The sequence below is a fragment of the Camelus ferus genome, chromosome 9 (genome assembly GCF_009834535.1).
Source record: "Camelus ferus isolate YT-003-E chromosome 9, BCGSAC_Cfer_1.0, whole genome shotgun sequence".
In the NCBI taxonomy this organism is placed as follows: Eukaryota; Metazoa; Chordata; class Mammalia; order Artiodactyla; family Camelidae; genus Camelus; species Camelus ferus.
The window spans coordinates 8557091-8572421 of record NC_045704.1 but is presented as its reverse complement, the minus strand read 5'-3'; the positions used below and the strand labels follow the sequence as shown (position 1 = coordinate 8572421).

At 51.8% G+C, this 15331-nt stretch overlaps 1 protein-coding gene across 6 annotated transcripts in view; it reads left to right on the top strand.

The window, feature by feature from the left end:
- Positions 1–7637, top strand: part of LOC102520406 (zinc finger protein 470) — a 39429-nt gene extending 31792 nt beyond the window's left edge. For 4 of the 6 annotated variants that reach the window (XM_014552747.2, XM_032487515.1, XM_032487516.1 and 1 more), the window contains one exon: positions 5450–7637. In XM_014552747.2, coding sequence (XP_014408233.2) covers positions 5450–6921 — 1472 coding nt within the window. In that variant the 3' untranslated portion in view covers positions 6922–7637. Of the gene's footprint in view, positions 1–2058; positions 2168–5449 lie in introns of those variants that run through there. The other 2 variants (XM_032487518.1, XM_032487519.1) reach the window with 2 other exon arrangements.
- Positions 7638–15331: the final 7694 nt, after the last annotated feature.

The following is a 15331-nucleotide window of genomic DNA, read 5'->3' as shown; positions in this document are numbered from 1 at the left end:
AAACTCAGTGCGCTCAGCCGGTCTCATCTCAGCCCCTCCCGGTGGTGTGTCCTCTCACCACGTCTTGGTTTCCGCCTGATACTGAGACTCCTCCCGTGTGCTTGTTTGGCACGTGTATACTCTCTTCAGTGAAGTACCTGTTCAGGTCTTCGGCCTGTTTTATTTAGTCAGGCAGTTCATTTCCTTATTGAGTGCTGAAAGTTCTGTATGTGTTCTTTTATTATTACCATTCCTAACGTAAGTTCCTTTATGAGGTGGATGCTTTGTGAGTATTTTGTCCCACTCTGTGGGTAGATTTCTCTCCTTCTTGATGGCATCATCTGGAGCACATTTTTCATTCTGACGTGTCCAGCGTATTTATTCTGTTGCTGTTGCTTGTGCTTTTGGTGTCATATCTCAGGAGGTGCCCGACCCTAGGCCGTGAAGATTTAGTCCCATGTTTTCTTCTGAGAGTTTTATCATTGTAGCTCTTCATGTATGTCTTTGGTCTGTTTTAAGTTAATTTTTGTGAATGATGTGAAAAAGGGACCTAGGGTCATTCTTTTGAATGTTGATATGCAGGTGCCCCAGCACCATTTGTTTCAAGAGAAGTTTTTAATTCAAAGTCTGGTTGATCAGTTACTTCTCTTAGGACTCATGCTTTTTGTGTCATATCTTAGAAATCTCTGCCTATCTCAAGGACACACAGGTTTTCGTCTATGTCTTTTCCTATAGGTTGTAGTTTTAGGTTTGTTTTGTCCTGTGAATCCTTTGGAGTTAATTTTTGTAATGATGCAGAATGTTAATCGAGGTCCACTTTTTTTGGTCAGTTTGTGTCCAGTCGTTCCTCCACCATTTGTTGAAAAGACTGAATTTTCTCCACCGAATTGCCTCTGCACTCGTCAAAAATCAGTTGCCCACGTATGTGTGGGTGTAATTCTGGACTCTGTTCTGTTCCGCTCTTCTCTTGTCTGTCTTGACAGCAGTACCACGTCATTCTACCTGCCCTCACTTTCGCCTTTACGACTTGTGTTCGGTCTGGGATGACTTAATCTCCACCGACCCTTCCGGGTGTCCTGCCCGCTGCCCCATGAGCTCGATGGAGCGAGTTTCGTGGCTGGGTGCTGTGAGAAGCCGCTGTTCCCAGCCCTGCGTCAGCTCCGGGGCCTGTTTTCAGATCCTCCCAGGTGGTTTTTCCCCAGCCTTGGGCAGTTTCTGTATGTGCACGTTCCGACCAGTAACCTGAGTACTGGAGGGAGGGCCTTGCAGATCTCCAGAGCCCTCTCTCTGCACAGCTTTCCCGCCAGGGCTCTGTCCTGTGAACTCCACCTGCCTCTCTCTGTCAGTCCCATCTCCTTGACTCAGGGGTCAGCTGGGCTTCACCTCAGTTTCCCCTCCTGTGCCACAGCCAGCAAACTTGTACCGAGGATTGAACCCAGGACCTCGTGCATACTAGGTGTGCGCTCTACCAGTGAGCTACGCCCTCCCCTCTAGGGCCTGCCTCTTTTGAATCCTGTCTCTCAGGAATCACTACCCTTTGTTGCCTGATGTCCAGTTTTGGAAACCTTTGCTTTATATAGTTTGCCCTCCCATCCTCACCCCCATTACTTTAGGCTGGAAGCTGGAGGGAAATCTTATCCCTGTTATTCCCTCTTGGCCAGAAGCCCCCTTTTAGGGAAAAAAAAAAAGTATGTGTTCATAGGTTTATGTGCATACAGCTGTGTTGTGTATATCCTTTTTTTAAGTATGCGCTGGGGAAAAATAGTCTAAAAGTAGACGCCAAACTGTTAAACTCAGGAGGGTGAGATTGCAGGAGACTTCTGTTTTGTAAGTTATTTTCTGATGTTTAATAACAAGTGTGAATTACTTTGTGATAAGCAATTGTAGAAATACAGAATATGGGAAAAGAACTCTGAAGTCCAAAAGAAAAAAAAAATCCACATTTAGACCAAACGGGATGAATAGCATTTTCAACATAAGTAGCTTTTTGCCAAAATGGCCTCTGCAGACGTTGTCCTGTTAATGTTTCCCTTGACAGGGGCAAGAAGGCCTATATCTGCGCTCCGTGGTCACCAGCCATGCATGTCATCAAACACTTTGCTCTCTGCCAGTCTGATTGCTGAAAGCTATGTGGTGGGGTTGCTTTAATTTGGCTGACCTCGAGCTGTGTTTTCACAGCTTTTCAGGGGTAAGAGCTGATGTTCGCTTTTTTGCAAATGATCTCTCCTGAAGGGTTTTTTTTTAATTGAAGTATAGTTGATTTAAATGTTGTTTTAGTTTCAAGTGTACAGCAAAGTGATTCAGTTACATATGTACATATTTCTAGGTTATTTTCCAGTATAAGTTATTACAAGATACTGAGTGTAGTTCCCTTTGCTATATGGTGTACTTCGCTGCTTATCTAGTTTATGTACCATAGTTTGTATCTCTGAATCCCAAACTCCTAATTCACCCCTCCCCCCACCCCACATGGGCAGGAGGCAGTGGTGTGGGTGAGGGTGGCTTCTCAGTGGCAAGAGGAAAGGAAGGCTGACGGTGGGTCTGCTTTGGGGCCCACCGGGTCTGAGACGGGCTGGGGATGTAACACTGTCTATTTTTTAGATTCAACATATAGGTGATACCATATAATATTTGTCTTTCTCTGTCTGACTTACTTCACTGAGTTTAATATTCTCTAGGTCCATCCATGTAGCATCTCCTGAAGGGTTTTAATCCATGAAAGGGAGGCTGCCTCTTTTCCACTGCCCCTTAATTGTGGGATTTTGCTGGCATTCTGCCTTCAGCTGTCACATTGGTATTTATACCAGAAGACTTCCAGTTGTAGTCACAACCGAGACTCCCCTCTCTGCAGCCTCGGGCCAGTGTATGTCCCCAGCCCGTCTCAGACCCGGTGGGCCCCAAAGCAGACCCACCGTCAGCCTGCCTTTCCTCTTGCCACTGAGAAGCTACCCTTACCCACACCACTGCCTCCTGCCCCATGCCGCCATCTGCCCTAACACCTGGGCATCATGCTGTGCCCTAGGGTCACTAAGCCAGGGTCATTCTCAAGTATTTCCCAAATCCTTTACTTTGGAATGGGAAAGCATAACACAGCAAAACAGTGACCCACTGGGGCCTCTGGCTCTGGGGGCAGATGCTGGAGTCTCAGCTCTGCCTCTAATACGCCGTGTGACCTTGAGTGTGTGACTTCATTCTCAGAGCCTCAGTTTACTTGTCTGTAAAATGGATATAATGTTACCCATACCTATGTGATCATCGGGACAGCAGGAAATAATACGTAGATTGCTCAGCACCTTGCTGGGTAGCTGGCAGGTGTGCAGTGAATGTTTACCTGGTACCCTCTGTGTGCCAGACACTGTAGGAGTCGGGCACCGGCCAGGGCCTTGCCCTCCTGGAGCTCACTTTCCACTGGGGGCCAGGGAAGGGGGTGGTAACAGATCAAGGAACAGACAAGTTGCCACAGGCCACAATGAGCACTCACAAGGAAATAGGCAAGAGGATAGTAGGCTGGATGGGGAGGCCTCCCTGTGGAGGATAGATGCTAACTGAGGCCTGAGGATGAGCGCCTATGGAAGGCGGGGCTTGGGGGTAGCAGGTGCAAAGGCCCTGAAGCAGGAAGCACTCATCATGGACAGGAGAGGGTGGGGGAATGATGGAAAGGGAACCAAAGGGCAAGCGTGCCTGACGGAAGGGAAAATGAGGCAGGCGTGGGCGGCGGTAGCTGGTTGGGAGAGGCAGGCCTGGCTATCTGTCCACGGGCCCATGTGGGAAGGCCTTGGCTCTGATTCTCAGTGCCTTGGGGAGATGGTGGAGGGTTTGGTCTAAGAAGATCCCTCTGCCGCTGAGTGGAGAATGCCTTGTAGAGGGCAGAGGGTGGAGACTGGCAGGCCTTGTTGCATTTCAGCAGGAAGTCCGTGGTGCCTGACTAGATCATTGGCTGTATTGGTGGAAAGATTATTTTTTCCTCAAGCTGTTTTGCATATTCAGTGGCACCTAACAGTCTGGATGATGGGCGGGAAGGCATGAGTCAAGAATGACTGCCAAATCTTTTTTATTTTTAAATTTTATTTTCTAAAAAATTGTGGTAGAATACACATAATATAAAATTCACCATTTTAGCTGTTTTTAGGTGTACAGTTCAGTGATATTACGTACATTCATATTGTTGTGCAGCCATCACCACCATCCATGCCCAGAACTCTATTCATCTTCTCGAGCTGAAACTTGGTCCAGTTAGACACTCCCCATTCGCTCCTCCCCCAGCCCCTGGCACCCGCCATCCTCTTTCTGTCTGTGAATTTGACTCCTTTGGGGACCTCATCGGAATGCCCTTCTGCATCTGGCTTATTTTGTTCAGTCTCTGTTGAGCCTTTCTGTTTATCCTTTGGGGGGAAGGTGGGGGTTCTGAAATCACAAATTTTACATCAGATGTGCTGGGTTTGCCACATCCAAGAGGGACACCAAGTAGGCTTTTGAATATTCCTCAGCACAACTCAGAGGGGAGGTCTGGGCTTGGGGCGTACACTTGGGAGGTATCAACATATAGAAGACGCTGAAGTCCAGACTCCTTTGGAAGGGCTGTGAAGGCCTGGCATGATTTAGGGGAGGGGTCTCAAACTCAAGTGCTGGTCAGGGCAGGTGGGGGTTAAGTGGGGGATGGGAACAGCTGTTGCTTGGCTCCTGCTGCCCATAGGAATGACGGCTCCAGTATGGCCGTGTCTTCATTCTTCTCACAACATTCCTGTGGAAGATCTCACAATTTTTAAATGTTGGCAGTGAAGCCACTAGGTTCATTGTTCATGAAGCAACACAGAGTCTGGAACTCAGACTGGAAGCAGAAACTACCAGGATCCACGTAGGAGGGGACTGGAGACTGCTTGGCTGTGATTACCAGGGAGGGATGGCTCTGTGGAGAGGTGGGTCTGGAACCCACCCCACGGGGCACCTCTCCCTCCAGGATGGGCCGCACAGGAGGGGAGGGAGGCCCACAGGGCAGGGCAGGGAAGGACCGAGCTGAGCTGGTGGGCCGGAAGACGGGGGACAACCAGCATATGCCACGTTAACATCAGCTGTATTGTATCATTTCTAATAACAATCTAAACAAAAAATGCTCTGAGAAGCATACCTGGTTGGGGATATTCAGGACGAGCCCTGGAGGTGAGGGACCCCTTGCAGTAACTCCTTCCTCATGTTTGCGGGAGACCTCTGACCTGCCCCTTCCAAGCCTGGCTTCCCTCCTGTTTCTCTCCTCCAGTGTCTCTCCTCCGAGCTCGCGGAGGGACATTTCTTGTTATCGGCTCACCTAGGTGGGTTCTGCCTCCTTAATCCACGTGTGTCGTCAGCGCCTTGCTTTGCACTTAGCTCGTCCGTCTGTGCCTTGTCGTTGACCCACCGCTTGTTCGGGAAGTTCCTTCCTCCCAGCACTAACCACGTGTGTATTTCGTCTTCTCCCCCCTCCCCGCCCCCCCAGACTTGGAAACTAGACCTGAAATGAAAGAGCTGGACCCACAGGAGGACATTCTGGAAGACAGACCATCTTTTGGGGTGGTCGCAGGAGGACCCACGAGGAAGGGTGCCCGGGGTTCTGCCTTGGACGGCGCACGGACGCAGGGTGTCGGGGTGGAGGCGCAGCGGGGAACCGTGCGGACCCGTCCTGGGGGGCTGGAAATTTCCCAGGAGTTGGCCCCTCCCGGATGTCGGGAGTTGCAGGCTTTCGTCAACCAGAGCTCCATCCCCGCCCCGTCCAGGTCAGGGGATCCAGGAGAAGCGAGGGGCCTTCTGCTTGCCGTGCGGGGAAAGAGCTTCACCAGGCACTCGGACCTCAGGAAACCCTCCAGGCTGGACGTGGAGAGGAAATCGTACGGCTGCAGCGAATGTGGCAAGGCTTTCGGCCGCAGCTCCTCCCTGATGAAACACCAGAGGATCCACACCGGGGAAAAGCCCTTCCAGTGTGACGTGTGCGGGAAGCACTTCCTGGAACGGTCGTCGCTCACCATCCACCAGCGAGTCCACACGGGCGAGAAGCCGTACGCGTGCGGGGACTGCGGCAAGGCCTTCAGCCAGCGCATGAACCTGATCGTGCACCAGCGCACGCACACCGGCGAGAAGCCGTACGCGTGCGGCGTGTGCGGGAAGGCCTTCCGGAAGACCTCCTCCCTCGCCCAGCACGAGCGGGTCCACACGGGCGAGAAGCCGTACGCGTGCGGGGACTGCGGCAAGGCCTTCAGCCAGAACATGCACCTGATCGTGCACCAGCGCACGCACACCGGCGAGAAGCCCTACGTGTGCGGCGAGTGCGGGCGCGCCTTCAGCCAGAACATGCACCTGACGGAGCACCAGCGCACGCACACGGGCGAGAAGCCGTACGCGTGCGCGGACTGCGGCCGGGCCTTCAACAAGAGCTCGTCGCTGACGCTGCACCGGCGCAACCACACGGGCGAGAAGCCGTACGCCTGCGGCGAGTGCGGGAAGGCCTTCAGCCAGAGCTCTTACCTCATCCAGCACCAGCGGCTGCACATCGGGGTGAAGCCCTTCGAGTGCGGCCAGTGCGGCAAGGCCTTCAGCAAGAACTCGGCCCTGACACAGCACCAGAGGATCCACACCGGCGAGAAGCCATACGCCTGCTACGTCTGCAAGAAGCACTTCACCGGGCGCTCGTCGCTCGTGGTGCACCAGATGGGCCACACTGGTGAGAAGCCTTTCGCCTGCGGCGAGTGCGGGAAGGCCTTCAGCCAGAGTGCCTACCTCATCGAGCACCAGCGGATCCACACCGGGGAGAAGCCCTACAGGTGCGCGCAGTGCGGCAAGGCCTTCATCAAGAACTCCTCGCTCACGGTGCACCAGCGGATCCACACCGGGGAGAAGCCGTACAGGTGCGGCGAGTGTGGGAAAACCTTCAGCCGCAACACCAACCTCACGCGGCACCTGCGGATCCACACCTAGGGAGGATGGGCACCCCTCCCACCCCGAATCTACGCCAGGTGGGCGGTCAGTGCGGGGAGCTCCAGCGTGCGGGGCCGGCCTGGCGGCGCAGTGCTGGAGAAGCCCCGCCCCACACCGCATGAGGAATGCGGGGGTCGTGGGCGGGCTCCTGGTTCACATGCATGAACCGCAAACACGCAGCTGGACAGGGCGTCCGTGCCGACGCAATGGAAAGCAGGCGCCGACGTTGTAAGGTTGGCTGTGGCTGGTAACTCGCAGGAGCTGTGGAACCTAGGGCGTCAGGGTTCCCAGACCCAGCTCTCAGTAAGTCGTAGGCGCTTGGATGGGGCGTTTGGAGCCTCTGGTCTCCGTTTCTGATAGTAAAGAAGAGGGGCCTGGAGGAGGTGGTTCCACAAGAGAACGTGGGGACAGTTCCCCTCGTTTGTCACACACCCACCCAGGTCTAGTCCAGACGTCAGGTTGTCACCATCTGTGAGTTTCTTCCACGGGTTAGAGCTGGAGGGCCCTCCGTCCTGCACACCCGAACTCCCCCTGCAGTCTCTCTCAGCCGTGCTGGAACCCCCACCCCCAGCTAGTAAGCGGTAGAAGTTGGCAAGTTGTTCATGAAGGGGAAAAAAATTTTTTTCAGTGGCAGTAACAGTAACCGCTTCAGATGCCAAAGTTTCTCATAGTGGTCTGTTAAAAATTTTTTTAAATAAAACTTTTCATGATTAAAACAAGTGTTTGAATAAAGGGAGGGAGGAAAATAGCTCAGTGGTAGAACGCATGCCTAGCATGGAGGAGGTCATGGGTTCAATTCCCAGTACCTCCATTGGAAAGAAAAAAAACTTTTCATGAAGGGAGACAGTGTCATTTTAAAGAGAGATCCGGGGACCAGAAGTGCTGTCGGAGGCAGTTTCAGTGCTGGAGGGATGGATACCGACAGGCCTGATCCTCAGGCCTAAACACTTAATGGATTCAATAAGGCTGTTCTCATACTTACTTTTGCAGTTAAATGTGAAGGCATTTCCTAAGGCCCACCTGAAGCTTCCTGTACCTAGAGTTCCCCCGGCTTCCTCTCTCTTTGGCCTTTCCACCACCCTTTTAATTTTCATGTCCTCTGTTACTCATCACAAACGTCCTGGCATTTCTGCATGTTCCACACTTCCTGACACTGGTGTGTATGAAGAACAAATGGTTCACTTTAAGCAATCACTTATGTCAGTCAGCACACTTGGTGTTACCAGTTGGTAAAGCAGCCACTCGTCCACACATAAACATGGAGAGTTTTTTGAATATCTGGCCGGGCTTGGGCATCAGGGTGGGCTTGATCCAGATGCACGGCAGCAGAGCCACAGCTCTAGTTCCCTGTGGTTCTCTTTCTCTTCTCACCCTGGCCTCAGGCTGGCTTCCTTTGTGGTTTCATAGTTGTTCCAGCAGCTCCTCTTGACATATCTTCTCAGTCACGTCCAGATGAAAACAAATCTCTTCCACTCATTGGCGAAAAAAAGCCCTAAGCTTCATTCTGTTGGACTCACTATGAACTGGTTGCTTGGAACAGGGAAAAGCCATGTGCTGATTAGGCTTAGATCTGGGGCTTCTGATCCCTGAAGTGTAGCTGTGGAAAGGGAGTAAAGACTGCCCAGATCAGCCTGAAGCCAGTGTCCAACCTTTACGTGGGCGTGGGGTCGATTCCACCTGGATCACAATTGGGAAGAAGTGGGGTGACACGGATAAGCTGGCCCCAGGGCCATCATGCCACTGAGAGTTAACGTTTAAAGGCAGATGGGCTCTCTGGCTTTTGTGGTGACAGTGAGGTCCTGCTGCATGTGACATTTTCTTCGGGAAGCCCTCTCATTGCCATGGTCAACAGGAGGACCCTCAGTACCATCTGTCCTCTGTGCTCTCTCGACCCAACCATGGGATGGGGGCAGGGCAACAAGGACCAGGCTCCTCGGGTCATCCAGAGGGTGCCCAGAGAGGCTGAGAAGCTCCAGGCCACTACTACTGTACCTGCGTAGCTAACGCACCTTTGTCCCCACACTTCTATCCCTGTTGGCAAGACCAGATGTCACATGAGCAGGTTTCCTGCCTGGTGTGGGGTGGCTGGGAGAGTGACTGTGACCCACAGGGTAAGTGTGAGGGTTGTAAGAAGAAAAGGTGAGCCCCAGCTGTGACCAAGCAGGTTCCATTTAACCCTCTGTGCTACAATTTCCTCTTCCTTAAAATGGGGGTGGTGGGCATCTACAGAGTTGATTGGATGGGGTAACGGGGCACAGGCTAAGCTGCTGTCACAGGTGGACCCGGCAACAGAGCCCCCCACCATCTCTCTATCTCTGTCTCTGTCTCGCTCCTGCTCCCCCACCTCCTCTCTCTCAGTCTCATACCAAAAACCCACCCTGTCCCACTCCTTGTGGCCACTTAGGACCCACACTCCATCCGTCCCTGGAAACACAGGGCTGGTCAGAGCTGGTTGCTAGCACACAAGCGTTCCAGCAGCAGATATCAGGGGAGACAGCCTGGAGGAGGTGTCTGACCAGTGTCTTAGCACCAGGACCAGGAGTGGCCCGATCTCTCCTGCACGCATGCCGTTGGCAGCTGGGAGGCCTACACGGAGGCTGAAAAGTGTCTTCCTGGTGTACATCCAGGCCCAAGTGGAGACGAACACCTGTTGGCAGGTTGTATCTTCAAGCAGGGGCATGAGACATGGTCTTTCAATAAAACCAGCACGTGGAGCCTGGTAACACCTTCTAGTCCCTCCTAGGAGCTGAGAGGCCGAGTCTCTGAGCAGTCTTCACCCTCCTCCTGAGCTCCCCTCTCATGAAATGAAACACTCGGCCTCTCCCTGCTGGACCTTTCCACACCCCGCCCGGTCCTCTCACAAAATGGGAACGCCTGGGGAGGAGAGATGTGGGAAAGACGTGCCCCCTTTTCTCTCAGTGCTGCTTGGTCCCTGGGAGGTTGGGATGGGATGGGGTGACAGACCTTGGATGGAGACAAACCCCAGGGAGTAATCAGAGGCCCATGGTCACCATCCAGCAGTATTCACTGAGCGCCTGGACGCAGATCCGGAAGGTGGTGATGGGGGTTCAGCACGAAAAACAAATGAGGTTCCCATGTGTGGAGCTTGCATTCTAGACCCAGGAGACAGACAACACATGAGGTAAGAAAGTATAAGAAAAGGTTTGGGGTAAAGTTGGGGCCACGGAGAAGGATACCGCACGACGAGGCAGCAGGGCTAAGTGAGGCTCGGTGAGATCGGGAGGTTAGGAAGGCTTCCGAGGAGCGGACGCTTGGACAGAGACTGGAAGAAGGAAGGAGGGGGTCCATCCCAGAGGGACCAGGGGAGGGATCAGAAGTCTAACACCGTTTTTATGCGGCGGAGTGTTGAGGGGAACACCTTATCATAATGCTTAACATTTCTTGAGCACATAGGATGTGCCAAGGCCTCTTACACAAAACGACAGTATTTTCTTCACACCAACACTGTCCCATTAGACAGCTGGGGAAGCTGAGGCTCAGAGAGGCTTGGAGACCTGAGGGAGCTCGTGTTGGGGTGTGAGGCCACATCACCGCGGAGCCCGAGCACACTGCCCCCATGGTTACCCGCTGATGCAGTCTTCATGAGACTCCCAGGAGGAAGACAAAGAATATTCTGTCACGTTAAATGGATTACTCGAGATCATGAAAGTTAGTTAACACTTGTAAAACCTTTAGAAAAGAACCTGACATACAGTAAGTGCCCATTCATCATAGTGCTTGGGTGCTGTTACTCTTACTGCTACAACCAAACCAGCCCTCCTTCAGTAAATGAAGAAATGGGGGCAGGATAATGGGGCCAGAAAGGACAGGGGCTCTGAAGCCAGACTGCCTGTGTTCAAATCCAGACTCTGACCTTACTTGCTGTGTGGCTTTGGGCAAGTTTCCCAGCCTCTCTGAGTTTTACGTGTCAGCTTGTATCACTACTGGCTCTTATACAAGTGATTTTCAGTCACACATGAACCTAGATGTTGCTGTGAAAGCGTTTTGTAGGTGTGGCTAATAGCTGCAATCACTCAACTTTCAGTAAAGGACATTATTCTTGATAATGTGGGTGGGTCTCATCCAGTCAGGTGAAGGCCTTAAGAGCAAAAACTGAGGTTTCCCAGAGAAGAAAGAAATGATACTTTAGAATTAAAACATCAACTCCTGCCTAAGTTTCCAGGCTGCCGGGCTGCCGTATGGATTTTGGACTTGCAGACCCACAATCACAGGAGCTAGTTCTTTAAAAAAAAAATTAAAAATTAATAAAATATTGTAAATCAACTATACTTCAATTCAAAATAATAAATAATAAGTAAAAGTTTTAAATGAATAAAAAAATACCTGCATACATACATAATACTCTAGAATTTATACATAAATATACTTAAATATGTATACTTACATGTATTCTGTATGTATGTGTGTATTATATATGTATATAATATGTACAAGATATGTAATAGGATGTATGATATGTATAATGAGACTAACAGGATGTCTGAGATATATAGAATATATACAAGATATACAAGATATAGGGTACACAAGTAAGATAAATGATAAGATATATATAGTAAGGACTATAAGGTGTATATATAATGAGACACATAGGATAGTTCTGAGACATTTAAGATACATGTGTGTGTGTGTGTATATATATATGTGTATATAAAACACGGTTTCCATTTTTCTGGAGAACCTGGGTGACACATGTCCCTGCCTAATCCATCTCTGATCACCCTCTTTGAGATTGCATCTCCCTCCCCTGCTTTGAATCCCTCCATGGTGCAGACCACAGTCTGTCTTAATATGGACAGTCTGTCTTTGTCATCCGTCTCCCTCACTAAACTAGGGCAGAGATTTGGATTTTGTCAGTTTTGCTCACTGCTGTTTCCCCAGGACTTGGAACACTGCCTCGTGCGTAGCAGGTACTCAGTAAATGTTTGTTGAGTGAAGGAGTCAACAGTGGGCACTCAGTAAATGCTAGCTGACCAGACTATGAATAAGCAAGTGAGTTTTCCCAGGTGCCAGCCCCCTCCATCCGCACCTAACACATTCCCTGGAGTCCTGGATCCAGCTTGTATCCTCCGTGCCACATCCACAGCAACCCTCCGCCCCTGCCCCCAGTGGGAAGGAACAGAGCAGACTTAGGATCTGCTCCGAGTTGTCCAGAGCCTGCCCTGGGGGGGATGAGGGCAGAGGGTCATGGCTGGAATGTGAGAGCCCCATAAAGGAGGTTCTGGGGTGGGGGTGGGCTCTGGATGGGTTGGTTTGCATTTGAAAAGTGTGTTTACAGGTGTTTCCTATCTCTAGGAATTAGCTAACCCTGAGGGGGCAGTCTCTCCACATCAGCAGGGCCCTAAGATGTCAAAGCATCAGACAATAAAAGGCATGGTTAATACACCATCACCCCAGTCAGCGCCAATCTCCCCGACCCCCTTTGGCCTCACCTCGGCAGCTGGACAAGGCTGCCTGCTGGCCTTTGGCCAAGCAGGAGCCCCAGGACGCTCAGGCTGGAGGGAGGTGGCCCTTCTGCTCTTAGCTGCCTGGATGCTGCCCCACTTTGGGGACCCCACCAGTACCCACAGGAACCCAGCTTGCCTGCCGCAGAATATGAGGGAGGGGTCTCCTGGGTAGGCTGGCTGACTGCCCCTCGCAGCCTCAGATTCCTGGCCTAGCAGTGGTCCGCAGCCTCAGAGATGGGGAGGAGGCTCTTCCTGCAGAAACCCAGCAAAGCGCGAGCCCTCCCAGGCAGGGCCAGCAGTATCTGGGAAGTTTCAGAGTTACAGGAGAGGTGCAAACCACTCTCCCTAAAATCAGACTTATGACCTCACCCCCCCATCCTGGATGGGGTTCTTGTGAACATTAAGTGCTTTGAGTCAAGCAGGTTCATTGTCCAATGTATGCCCCATCCACAGCCTTAATAATTATCTTATTATTGATAATCGTGTTCTATTATTAATAATGAATGGTAAATAATATAATAGTGCTCTATTAGTATCAACAATATAATAAAATACTAATCAGCAAGCCCTATCGAGAGTACTGTTACTACCCTGGTTTTTCAGCTGTGGAAACTGAGGCTCAGAGCACTCATGCTTTGCTCCAGGTCATGGAGTTGAGAGCTTTTATGTGCAATGTTTCCATTTTCTAAATGGCACCAGATTCCCGTATTTATTTGAGAAATGCTAGTTGGGCCAGGCCCGGGCAGGTCACACAAACAGACTGGACCCCTGGTCTGCAGCCTACGCAGGGCTGCTGTGTGGTCAGGTGGGTTCTGGGTCAGGGGTCCCGGGCTCAACTGCTGGTTCTGCCAACTACCCAGTGGTGAATCTGAGCTTGCTCAGGGCTTCCTTGTCTGTTAATGGAGTGATGCCTGACCTCCCACACAGGGTGGGGGTGATGGTGAGGTCACAGACTGGGTGAGCATGGACTCCATGCAGCAACAAACCCCAAAGACCTGGGGCCTTACTCTTCGCAGCTGATCATAGGAGGATCTCCCCCGCAGGGTGTCAGGGGTCTAAACTCTCCATCATCTTCAGCGCACCACTTCTGGAGATGCCCTGGGGGTCGGCATCCAGGCAGCAGATGGGGGACGGGCAAGTGGCAAAGGACCAGCCTTTTCTGGACACGTCCCTCCTCACCTTCCACAGGGGAGGAGTGGTCCATGCCCCCCCAGATGCAAGTGGGAAATGCGGCCTCTGACAGGACAGCTGCATCCCAGGACTGACTGCACGATGAAGGAAGGAAGGAAAGTGAGGAGTGTGGGGGGTCGCTGTCTCCCTTTCACCCCAAATGCAAGGTGAGTGCTCATGCTGTTATGAAAGGTTACGTTTCTAGCCATTTGGGAAATTCTAGATTGCATGTGTTCTCCCCAAATTCACATGCTGAAATCCTAACACCCAGTAACTTCAAAACGTGACTTCATTTTTGGAGATAGGGCCTTTAAAGGGGCAATTAAGGTTAAATGGGGCCATATGGGTGGGCCCTAATCCAATGACTGGTGTTCTAAGAAGAGACAAAAATGCCAGGCTGCACGTGGGCAGAGGGACAACCACATAAAGAGGCCACAAGAGGGCCACCACCTGCAAGCCAAGGAGAGACGTCTCGGAAGACAGGAACCCTGCCCACACCCTGATCTCGGACTTCCAGCCCCCAGAACCATGAGGAAATAGATGTGTTGTTCAAGCCCCCAGCCTGTGGTATTTCGCCATGGCAGCCTGGGCAAACGAATACTATGAGTGAGCTACAACAGGTGCTCCCTGGGCAAACCTTCGTGGCAGAGACACCAGATGTTGCAGCCAGCAGGCAGCCATTTAGCAGAGAATTACGTTTACTCACAGGTGGCTGGAGGCCCCCGTCGGTGGGATTCAGCACTAAGGACAGTAGCTAGTGTGAGCCGCAATCAGGCCGAGGTGAAGGAAGCAATGGAGCTGGCCAGGCTCCTCCATTTAGTGCCGGGGGCCCACCTGAGGGAACAACAAGAGAAACTATGAGACCAAACAAGGGTTTTGCCAGCCCTCGTTGAAGAAGTGTCTGGAGTTTGCACAAATAACTTGATCGATGGCAGGGGCTGGCAAACTTTTTCCGCAAAGGGTCAGAGAGTAAATATTTTACGCTTTGCAAGCCACAGGAGCCCTCTGTCTCATATTCTTTTCCCTTTGTTTTACAACACTTCCAAAATGTGAAAGACATTCTTACCTCGGGGGTCATGTGAAAGCAAGTCTGGCCCTGCGGATTATGGTCTGCCAACACCTGCCTGGTCTAATCTCTCTCCCCCTGGCCCCCCAAACTGGGGATAATTTGGGGAGCCTGGTACAAAATGAAAATATGGGGCCTTTTGTCCAGGGATTATTAAGCATTTCAAAAAGACCGCTGCAGAGCTTGAGACGGAGTGTGGGCCCTGTACAGTTGCATGGGTTGCGCACTGGTGAAGCAGGCCCCGCTGTCGCCTGTCCTCACTGAATTCTCCGGAAGGTGGCACAAGCCCTGAGGACGTCTCTTGACATCCCTAAGTTAATTCTAAAGAGATAATGGGAGGCTGAAACTTGGCCGCAGTCTCAGGCCTGATCTCTGGCTCTCCGGTGGCAGTTATCTGGGAGGGCGGTCTTCTCCCTGTGCTGCGCTCCCCGGCGGGCACCACTGCTGCAGCGTGTGTCTTCTGGTGGCAGGTGAGGTTCCCGATGAGCCTAAAGGCTTTGCCGCACAACTTGCACTTGTAGGGCCTTTCCCAGGTGTGGACTCTTCGGTGCGCCATCAGCGTGGGCTGGTGCCAGAAGGCCTTCCCACACTGTCCACACTGGTATGGCTTCTCTCCCATGTGGATTCGGCCATGCTGGACTAGGGTGGACATCCGCACTAAGGCCTTGCCGCACATGCCACACTGGAAGGGCCTCCCGCCGCTGCG